Raw genomic sequence first — 12,240 nt, 5'->3', positions numbered from 1 at the left:
ATTAAAAAATTGTTTCGTCCCTACGGTATCCGTAGGCGTGAAAAAGAATGATTCAGAAACAGAGATGTGATTTAAATAAATCAGTGAATCATTTGAGGAAATAATCTGTTTAGAAACAGTTTCTGCAACTGAGCAATAATATTCATTGATATCGTTGTTTTCACAGGAGCAGAGTTGTTTCTACATCCCAAGTCATTGACAATTTTCCAGCTCTCTTTTTGCCTGTGACTTGCATTTTCTACCCTGTTCCTATAGTATACTTTTTTAGCCGTTTTCAAGGTTTTTCTATAAATAGGCCCATACTTGTTATAAAAAGTAAAGAAATTTTCTAATCATATGTAGGGATCGTAGATTTTTTGCCAAAATTTTGATACCCTTTGTCAACCATGGTTTTTTAGCTTTTTTCTTGATTAGTTTAAGAGGAACGCTTCTATTAAATACATCAGAAAGAATTGAATGAAATTTGGATAAAGGTTCGGATTGGAAAGTTTTTCTATCAGGCAAATTACATTTAGGAAATCGTTCTCTTTATAACCGCCTATCTTCCAATGAATTGCGATCAGCAAGTCCATAAATGAAATTATGTCAGTCATCTCTGCGTTACTATAGCCACTCATGATAGAGGACTTCACTAACAAGACCAACGGAATTGTTAGATTTTTTATTACTTGGTAGGTCCAGTGTAGTACGCTATACTTTTATTTTGGCTACGTTAATAAAATCAAAATTACCAAAATTGTTATTGTCGAAATAATTTTTCGTCCAGTATCTTCGATACAAAGCATTGTATAAAAAATCATTAAAGGACAAAATATCCTTACAATACTCCAAAGAATAGTCCCTTAATTTTTGCCGCATGTTTATTAAACGCCCTGATAATTTATACGTTCTTGGAATTGCATCATATATACAGAGACAATCTCAATTTGTAATGATTTGAAACAATCATCATAACATCATCATTAACATAACTGCGTTTCACTAGTATATACTAGATATTGGTTTGGGTCTTTATGCTGTATTATACACCTGATACTATCTACTGTAAGTTTTTCACTGTAAGGGAAGTTATTGTATAGCGAAACACCTGTCGCGGGTTCTATAAAACCCTTACAATGAAAATTTTACAGTAAATCATGTCGGTTGGCGTTAAAATGGATTTTCATCAAGCATCAACCAGTTTCATCCAATTCATCAGTTCACCTTGATCTTACAGGTAGCATCCATGGTTTCATTTGGAAAAGATGGTCATCATTATGTTGGCTGGGATAGGATGTCACTAACCAATGAATTCAACATTAGTCTCAAATTTAGGACGAGTGAACAAAATGGTCTTCTATTTTATATTACTGACCAACAACAAGAGAATAGTATATCATTGTCATTGAAAGATGGTCACCTTGTGCTTGTGGATCAAAAAATTGAACTGATATCCTCAGATAGATTCAATGATAGCAAATGGCATGTCGTTTCTGTAATCCACAATAAAAATAATTTGAGAATGGATACGGATGATGATGGTTTCAGAGTGTAAGTACAGTATATTATATATTTTTGGCCGAAATAGGCGGAAATGGGCCGTTTTGTTTTAACTAAGTACATAAAATCTTGATAACTTCTTTCAATACATTCATATATTGATTCATTTCTTCCTTCAAAATGAAGGAGGAAAGCATTCATTCTTCAAAAGGATCTATTTCAGAATTGATGTGAATAATAATAAGACAGAACAAATATGATAATTCTTCATTGCCAATTCAAGTTTTTCTGTATTGCAAAATTGTTTATAATATCATTTGGTAATTCATTATAAGCAATTATTACTTTGTGAAATATAGAGTTTCTGGAAAATGCAGATTTCAGATGGGTGCTAACATTTTTCGAATTACATCGATCTGGATATTCCACGAAAGAGTTGCATCTCTATACATTTATTGAATCAGTTTTCCTTCACAATTACATTAGACAAAAAAACATAACATCATCATAAAATACTGGCTGATTCAACAGGCCAAACAAACATAGAAAAGTCAATATAAAACATAAAACATACATAAAAAAAGTTAATAAGCTACAATCAAATCAGGATTCAAATAGAAACTCATCCACAGAGTAGTATGCTTTTTGCAATAGAAACATCTTGAGTCGCCTTTTAAAGACATTGATATTCGAGGATTTAATGTCCTCACTAAGCTTATTATTATAACTCAACCCCATTGCTGCGGTGATTCTTAGATATTGTCAGTCTACTATAAGGTTGATGAAGTTGAGAGCTATTTCTGGTGAAATGTTCATGGATTTGCTCATTTCAAGGAATAATTGAAATATTTTTTATATACAAACTATGCCTTGTTAATAAACTGTAACGAATTAATAATGGCCTGCAAAAACTTCATCAGCTTTAACTGATAAGCCTCACCATAAGACCATAGGATATTACTGACTGAATTAAACTGTGGTATAAAAGCTTAAGAACATCAAGATTATTGAAACTGTCACAAATTTCAGTAGTGTCTTTCTTCTATCTGTTTACCACTCAAATTAATAGGACTAATTTTTGGTTTTTTCTTTACTATTAGATTTATAATTGAGTTGATGTTCCTCTATGTTGACTCTATGTTTATCACAAATTCAACTATTTCCTTAACAGATTCATTATAAAAATTATAGTGGTAAATATTCTCCAGAGACGGAGTTTTTTTTTCCATTGCATAATATTTGTCTCTAATTTTTATTGATTTATTTAATCAAACTGTATTTTCCTGATGTTTAATTTAGTAGAACCATATACCAAAGTTAGACACAATTATGTAATTTGATCATAACAGAATAAACAGGGTTATTTGAATTGAAAGGGTTATATTTTTAGGAGTGATTAATTTTTGGGAAAGAAAGTTTTTGGCTTTCTACTACTCCATCTGATACAAAAAAAATGGATGAGAGAATCTTCCAAAGAAAGGAAGGAAGTAATCAATTTGAAAATAAGTAACGGTATACATGGATGTGTAGCTTATTCCGTGACATTCAAAATCGTAATTCATAAATGAAGTGTGTGTATTTTCTATAATGTTATCCAATTTGGTACTGAAGAGCCTTAGGGCAAGTGTCTTAAGGCGAAACACCGGTGTATACCAGTTAGGGTGACAGTGTTCTATGTGAGTACAATTTATTACCATTCATTCAAAGTAGAACTCATGTGAATGATATCTGATTCTTATTCCCCAACAAATGTTTGATATACAAACTGAATAGAGAAAAGTATCTTCTGTATAATTCAGTGTTTATATAGAAGTATTTGTTTCGAAAGAATTTTTTTCTTTCGTGTAATTCAATGTTAATATGAAAGTAGCTGTTTCAGGAGGACTTTCTTTCAGTTTGTGTCTGAAAGTTACTTCTTTGCATGATCTACACATCCATGTATACCGTTACTTATTTTCAAATTGATTACTTCCTTCCTTTCTTTGGAAGATTCTCTCATCCATTTTTTTTGTATCAGATGGAGTAGTAGAAAGCCAAAAACTTTCTTTCCCAAAAACAGGGTTAATTCTTCAAAATGAGTGAAGTTCAAGCCAAAATCATCTCAACTCCTCTATTCCTATATGAGTCTTTGTTACAGATTCAATTCTGAAAAAAAATGTTAATTTCATGAATCTTCAGTATTTTATCAGAACAAAAAGTATATTTCATTGGGGTATGTGTTTTGCTATCAAGTAATTTGTTTGGATTATTGATTTCAGTCATATCAAAAATATGTTTACTGTGAAAACTCATTCTGATTATCTAGTTATAATGGCAGCTCACCTGAAATATCAAACAGTTTTCGAGTTGAAAAAAGCAAATGTCAAAACCAATTCACATGATATTCAATATTTCCTTGAAATCGTCCATCTTTCCAGATTATTGTAAAAACGGATTTTTGAAACCTATTTATAAAAGTTGATCACATAATGATATAAAAAAATTATCGAGCAGTCTGTAATCAATCAGAATTACCCAAATTGTTAGACAACCTAATTACAAAAAAGCTAACATAATCTAGATCAATTAATCAAATCTGCAAATTTATCTCAACACTGTATAATAAATGCCTTCGAAAATAGACACCAGGTGGATTCTATTTACATAGAAATTTCAAAGACATTTGACCGAATAAACCATAATTTGTTGTTGCATAAACTAAACGCTTTGGGTATTGAAGAAAACATTCTGAAATGGATTAAAAATTTGGTAGCCTACAGAGTACAATTTGTAAAATATGGTAATTCAGTATCTTCCTCAATCACAGTTTCATCGGGTGTACCACAGGGTTCTCATTTAGGGCCACTGCTTTTCAACCTATTTGTAAATGACTTGAAAGATGTTATTTTTTATAGTGAATTTCTTTTGTTTGCTGATGACCTGAAGATGTTTAAAGTTATTCATGACTCAACTGATACAGAATCATTACAGTAGGATTTATCTAACTTTGTTCGCTGATGTGATATAAATCTACTGCAATTAAATATAGACAAATGTCAAAAATGTACTTTTTTCCGAAACAAAAATCCCATTAACCGGCCACATAAAATCAATCAATCAGAACTGAAAACAACAAACACAATCAGAGATTTAGGAATCACTCTCTACCCAAAAATGTCATTTAAACCCCATATTGCAAATATTACTTCTAACGCTCTATAAATGTTAGGATTTCAGTCTTAGATCTGCAAATGAATCATCTCTCACTTCAATAAAAATCATATATTGTTCAATTGCCAGATCATTAATCGAATACAATTCCACAATTTGGTGCCCTTGATATCATGTGGATATTGATATGCTTGAAAGTATTCAAAATGAGTTTTAAAGGTACTCTACATATAAACTGGGATATCATATTGGTGAATATGACTATAACATTATATTGGACATTCTTAACTTGAATACTCTGGCTCATAGAACATTAGAATTAGATCTTACACTTATTCATAAAATAATCAATGGTAGCATCAATTTCCCGGAATTGTCGAACTTATAACTTTAAATGTGAATCCAAGAAGAACAAGAAATTTGGATATCTTCAAAGTACCCTTTTGTCGCACCAACTATGGTCGGAATGAATATGTAGGTAGAATTTTGAGACTTGCAAATACATACAATGTAGATTTAGAATATTTTAATTCTTCTTTGGAAACATTTAAACAGATTGTGAAAAGATTGTAATTTGTTAACTTTTTTTTTTTTTTTTTTTTTTTAATTTTATTTCATATATTTTTTCCTTAAACTAAGCTTAGATTACTGTTAAATACAGATGTGTGAACTTGCTAATTATTTTGTGAAAAATAGGCATTGCCGTGAATAAATAAATGAGTAAATGAATAAATGAAAATAATTAAAGTTAATTTCATATTTTAATCTGATCATTACTTTCATCAACCACAGTACTGACGACGAACCTCCCTTCATTCACGCCCTGCAAGCAAATTTATATGTGGGTGGTTTGCCTCAAAGACTGATCCCAAAACCTAAAAGGATAGCATCTGTGGTACCTTTATATGGTTGTATAGCTGACTTGACTGTGAACGGAAAAGTGAAGAATTTTGCAAACACTACTGACAGATATTCAGAAATATTAGACAAATGCATTTTTGATGACACATCCTTGGACTTTGATCATCCTTGTGAGTTGAAAACTTTTCTGATGTCAGTATTTTGTACAATAACTTGGATTTTTTCAGTGCCAGAATTGAAACCATTAGAACGCATACCTACTTTTACTACTGAGTCACCTGAAGAATTTACGGAAGATCCAAATAAACAATGTAAGTACGAGTATTGATAATTAGAGTAGTAATTATGAAGTCTTGGCATCATACACTAATCGCCATCATATAACTTGCATTTCAATACTACATTTCCACTTGAAACTCAATAGGAATAGAATATAATTTTAAGGTACTTACTATAGTAGGTATAGTTCAAGTAATATATAATAGTATATATAATAAATATTTCGTTTTTATAGGTGAGTGAGAAAGTAGAGTTGAAATAACAGGATTGAAAATACTTTTGAATACTACTCACACACATATGTATGTGTATATATATATATATATATATATATATATATATATAATCGAGAAAGGTTAATGCAGTCAAGCTGCTGGAAAATAATTCCATAAAAATCAAAATATAAATAGATAAGTACTTTCCGATCATTCCCATATTGATTTCAATTTGAGAGCCACCGGTAGACAGCTGTACAGCTGTACAGCTGTTTCAGCCTATTGGGCATCGTCAGTACCGGGCAGGCGGTCCTCGATTGAAGACAAAATGTGAAAAACCAGAAAAGTACTTGATAAAAATAGCTGCTTGGTCTGAGGAGAGCATGCCCGGTACTGATGATGGGGCAATCACCCCGAAACCGGTCTATCTGTTGGTTGGATCGACCAAACGAAATTAATTTCTGCTTTTCATAGTGGGAAATAATTCGCGACGAATCATCCAAGTCGAAGACGTTGCACAGGTGCCTGATGGTGGATAATCAAAAAATCAAAAATCAAATCTCTGTTCTACTTTGCCAAGCTTTCGCTTCTAATGGGAAGCTTCTTCAGGGCCTATAATTTATTGAGTTGTTGGTTTTTTTGCCATCGAAAAACATTACAATTCATACTTACAGTAAAAATGAGTTAAAAAAAATAAATTGAACATATAAACTGACGTAGAAGGTTGAACATGCATAAGATTTTTTGGTTTTGACAAATGTCATACCTTCACATAAATGTCTTTTTCAATGGGTATGACTTTAATCTTTGACTTTAAGAAAGAGTTATTGATTGATACAATTTTCATTATTATCATGTTTTTGATGTAGTTCCAGTAAAGTTACTGTATATATTGCTGAGATTATCAATGTCAGTTTTCTTATTCATACAAACAGAAGACTTATTAATTTCAACCATTTCAAGAAAAAGGCGTTTAGAAATATTTTTTTCTGTATATTAAACTTTGATATTAGAGTAATTTGGTTTAGGTCCTGTTTCTAAAGAATGTTGTGCTAATGCGCATGATTTTTTATTAAGCTTTATATCACTTTTATGTGAACTTATTGATCCTTTTTCAAGATTATTCAAAATAATTGTTCCAGACGCTACTATTAGAGGAGATGGTGGAAATGACTTTGCGGTACGTACTCCATCCCCTCCTCCTCATGAAGATATACCTAAGGAGAAAGAAAGACCGGCAGAGAAAACACCCAAAGTAACAGAAAAACCAGAAGTAGAGAACGAACCAGTTACTGAAATTGTTACGCAACCTGCAACTGTCAAAATTCCAAGAGGGCCGGTTGGTACAGTTCCAATAACAATTGAACCACCAGTTACAGATGGATGTGCTTTACCTTTGAACCCTATCCAAGAAAGTGTTCATATTGTTGGTTATAGATTTGGTAAGTACCTACCTACGAAATGAAAACATTTGTATTCTTTGTCACTACTTGTGGGATATTGCCACCAAATGTATGAAACTGGAAGGAAATAGTGTGCAAGAAATCAAAATTAATATTTAAAAAGATCTTGATCAAAAATCTTCATGACTTCAATGCCATACAATGTAACTGAATTTTCAGATTGCAAAAATCCAATTTAATTAATTAATAAATTGATGTGTAGCCGTAACTACGTGATAGGAAATCATAATGAAAAGAGAAATGAAAATTTCTATGTTTTTCACCACTTTTATTTGTAACTTTTATTTCAAACTTATACAATGAACTAACAATGATTCATTACATTCATCACTAAATACCACCCCTGTAGGTACTAACAGAAATAGAGGTACTTGACTTGATTAAGTACCTGAATTTACAGTTCACAATACGGATGTGCCAAATTAAAAACCGGAGAGTAAATTAAATCGATTTGATCATTTAACAGGTTGCACCGGCAATGTTTATGCTTGTGAATTTCCAAGGATTCTAAATAATTGAGTTTGCAATCCTTTCTTGTATAGTACAGAATTTCCGTATCGTTTAGATTGTGGTTGCATGCCAAGAAATTGTTTGAAAACGTCGAATCATTTTTTTCTAGTCTGGAGGACCTTTCATGTTCAGCATACCGTTTTTGGAAATTTCGGCCACATTGTCCCACATAAACACTATTACACTCCGGACACTTGAGCATATGAACTCCAGATTTTTCCAACTTGTCCACCTTATCTTTGACATTGAAAAGGAAATGAGATAACCTGACATGTGGTTTGAATGCCACTTCTACATTGTTTTTTCTGAAGAAACCCGCAATTATCTCTGTTCTTTTTCCAAAATATGTTAGAGTTACCCATTTCTTGATTTCTGATTGTTTGACCTGAGGGTATATTAATCTGTAAGTGAATTTCCGGCTTTGTTTCCTGACTACCTTCTGGATGGTATCTGCGTTGAAACCATTATTATGACCTATCTGTATAATTATTTCAATTTCCCTAGCTAGATTATTAGCGGACAAAGGCAGTGAGAATGCTCTGTGCAACCTTGAATTGTAGGCTGCTAATTTATGACTGTCTGGATGGAAAGAATCGCTTGAGATGGTGATTTCTGTATAGCTAGGTTTTCTGACAACATTGAACTCAAATTTATTTGATTGTGTAATGGTCAGGTCTAAGAAATTTATCTGTTTTTCTATCTCTGTTTGTGAACTGAATGTTGCTATTGAGATTGTTCATGAATCTCATAAATTGGTTCAGCTGCCGTGTACTACCTCTGAAGCAGAGAATATCGTCTACATGTGTGTACCGAAAATGAATATGTTTTAGGTCGGAATTTACTATAGTGGTCTCCAAGCTGTTTATAAATATGTCTGCTAAAAGTAGACTAAGGGGTGAGCCCATTGGTAAACCTGAATCCTGTTTATAAAATTTGTTGTTAAACTGTAGGTAGCTCTGATTCAGGCACACATCGAAAGCTGTTGAAACTTCAAAGGAAGTGATATCGTCTACTTTGGCTTGATCTAATATGTTTAAAATCAGGGGCGTACACTCGTTTTACAGTATGTTGGAAAACATACTCTTTACATCGAATGAAACTAAAATTGAATTATGTGGCGTGGTTTGGTTCCTTATGTTTTCTACCAAAGTCAGTGAATTTTTAATGCTGTGATGTGGGACGATATTGATAATATTTCTGAACAACTTGTTAATACGTATTCCTAGTTCTCTTACCGGACTATTTATATACGAAACTACCGGTCTCATGGAGTTATCCTCTTTATGTGTTTTCATCAGGCCATATAGTTTAGGGCAAGAGGGGTTTATGTTGGTGATTCTCCGTTTCTCCGATTCCGTGAAAATGATTTTAGTATCTAAGAGGAAATTTTTCAGTTCATTTTGACTATTTTCCGTCGGGTCTTTCTTGATGACAGTAAGGTTTTCGTCTCGAATGACTGGCTCAATTTTCTGAACATATGTTTCTCGTTCAAGGATAACGATGGCATTCGATTTATCAGCTTTCGTTAAAACAAGATCATTATTTCTTATTTTTTGTTGTATACTTTTTATTATGCCTGTTTCTCTACTGTTTGATAAAGAGAATGGATCTTGTATGCCCCTATATCTTTATTATCTGTCTGTTTCAATACAATAGCTGTATCTGTTATCAACGTATTCAAACTATTTTCATTAATTATTGTTGGTGTATATTTCGGCCCCTTGGACATTGTTGAAATTTCCTCTTTGTTAAATTCTACTTTGGTCAAGTTGATGATTCTTTCGCTGAACTGGATATCTGGTTCGACTGATTCGCTGTGTATGATATATTGTTGTTTCTGTGTAAGCCCCTTATTTTAGACATATTAGATCAAGCCAAAGTAGACCATATCACTTCCTTTGAAGTTTCAACAGCTTTCGATGTGTGCCTAAATCAGAGATTCAGGTTTATCAATGGGCTCACCCCTTAGTCCACTTTTAGCAGATATATTTATGAACAATTTGTAGACCACTATAGTAAACACCGACCTGGGTAATTCATCTATGGTACAGATATGTAGACGATATTCTCGCCTGTTTCAGAGGTACTACACGACAGCTGAACCAATTTATGACATTCATGAACAATCTCAATAGTAACATTCAGTTCACACTCAAAACAGAGATAGAGAAACAGATAAATTTATTAGACCTGGCCATTACACACAATCAGAATAAACTTGAGTTCAATGTTTTCAGAAAGCCTAGCTATACAGACATCACCATCCCAAGCGATTTTTTTCCATCCAGACATAAATTAGCAGCCTACAATTCAAGGTTGCACAGAGCATTCTTACTGCCTTTGTCTGCAGACAATCTAGGTAGGGAAATTGATATAATTACACAGATAGGTCATAATAATGGTTTCAACGCAGATACTATCCAGCAGTTAGTCAGGAAACAAAGCCGGAAATTCACTTACAGATTAATATATCCTCAGGTCAGATAACCAAGAAATCAAGAAATGGGTAACGCTAACATATTTTGGAAAAAGAACAGAAATAATCGCAGGTTTCTTCAGAAAAAACAATGTGGAAGTATCATTCAGACCACACGCCAGGTTATCTCATTTCCTTTTCAATGCCAAAGGTAAGGTCGACAAGTTGAAAAAATCTGGAGTTTATAAGCTTAAGTGTACGAAGTGTAATAGTGTTTATGTGAGATAATTTGGCCGAAATTTCCAAAAACGATATGCTGAACATGAAAGCTCCTTCAGACTAGAAAAAAATGATTCGACGTTTTCAAACCATTTCTTAGCATGCAACCACAATCTAAACGATACGGAAATTCTGCACTATGCAAGGAAAGGTTGCAAACTCAATTATTTTGAATCCTTAGAAATTCACAAGCATAAACATTGCGGGTGCAACCTGTTAAATGATCAAATTGATTTAGTTTCTCTCCGGTTTTCAAATTGGCACATCCGCATTGTGAACTGTAAATTCAGGTACTCAATCAAGTCAAGTACCTCTATTTCTATTAGTACCTACAGGGGTGGTATATAATGGCGAATGTAATGAATCATTGTTAGTTTATTGTATAAGTTTGAAAATTCCGTATAGGACGAAACTGCAGTAACGTTAGTTACAAATAAAAAAGTGGTAAAAACCATAAAAATTTTCATTTTTCTTTTCATTAATTAAATAATGAAAATATCAAATATTTTCCTAGTGCTAAATTTCTTTGTCTTATTCTAGAATAAAAAGTATCATGGAGACAACACATTGAAACAACAAGAAAAAAATGCTCCAATAACTGGAATTTTTTCCAGTATTTCCCTAAAATACCTTAAATTCATTTATTTTTCATTAGTATATTCCAAAATGCAACATCTTATATCAGTATGGGCTATGGCAACAAATTCCTCATTGAAACTAAATTAAAAAATTTTAGAACGAAATTATAGGGTGTATATTCAAGTTGAACTGCAAGAACTACTTGTATGAACCAAAACATAAATTCAAATTATATACCTTCATTCATTTGGCCAAAAGCTCAGACATTCAAATCTCACTTTCAAAATCAATGGTGTTCAACACAACCATTTTCAAGATATTCATATAACCTAAAATTAATGAAAATGAAAACAAATATTGGGCAAAATTCGATTCATTATAAAGGTATCAAGTTTTACAATGATCTACCGAATACTTTTAAAAAATTTAATGAACAAAAATTCCAGATTAATTTGAAAAAATATTTATTATTTGTATAGGTAGATATATCATCTGATGAGTATGCATTTATGTTCATGTTGCTAATAATGTTCAAACATATATGTATGTATATATGTGTATATGTATGTACACTTATATTTTTCCAAGTTTCACTTCTTACTTAGTTATGTTTTTCGAATTATAGTTTTTTCCCTGCTGTGAACATTGCATGTTTCTTTGGAAAATAAATTGTTATTATTATCATTATTATTGTTATTATAATTATTATTTTAATATTTTTTGGGATATTTTGATAATTTGTTCATTGTGAAATTGTCATTGAATATATTTCTCTTTAGGTACACATCAAGAGAGCAGACTAGAATTTAATACACCAAGAGGAAAGTACAAAAAGAATTTCGATTTTAGATTTGAATTCAGAACCAAGGAAACTGAGGGTATCCTCTTTTATGTTTCGGATTCAAAGGATCATAAACATTACGCTTCCGTTTATTTGATGGCCGGTCACGTAAGATTCTTTTTTAAACAAGTTCAAAATATTCATGATGTATTTTTCTATATTTTGGTT

General features: G+C 32.0%; 1 protein-coding gene across 1 annotated transcript in view; it reads left to right on the top strand.

Annotated features, from left to right (window-relative positions):
• LanA (laminin subunit alpha) overlaps positions 1 to 12,240 on the top strand; it is a 178,757-nt gene that overhangs the window by 154,147 nt on the left and 12,370 nt on the right. Inside the window, exons 35-39 of the mRNA XM_074186666.1 lie at positions 1,217 to 1,530; positions 5,422 to 5,660; positions 5,718 to 5,801; positions 7,127 to 7,426; positions 12,011 to 12,180. Of these exons, the coding sequence (XP_074042767.1) occupies positions 1,217 to 1,530; positions 5,422 to 5,660; positions 5,718 to 5,801; positions 7,127 to 7,426; positions 12,011 to 12,180 (1,107 nt within the window). The remainder of the gene's footprint in view (positions 1 to 1,216; positions 1,531 to 5,421; positions 5,661 to 5,717; positions 5,802 to 7,126; positions 7,427 to 12,010; positions 12,181 to 12,240) is intronic.

The sequence above is a fragment of the Leptinotarsa decemlineata genome, unplaced genomic scaffold (assembly GCF_025532065.1).
Source record: "Leptinotarsa decemlineata unplaced genomic scaffold, Ldec_3_MD MMD2_P_RNA_scaffold_4, whole genome shotgun sequence".
In the NCBI taxonomy this organism is placed as follows: domain Eukaryota; kingdom Metazoa; phylum Arthropoda; class Insecta; order Coleoptera; family Chrysomelidae; genus Leptinotarsa; species Leptinotarsa decemlineata.
The sequence above is the reverse complement of the archived record's forward strand: the minus strand, read 5'-3'. Positions and strand labels throughout refer to the sequence as shown.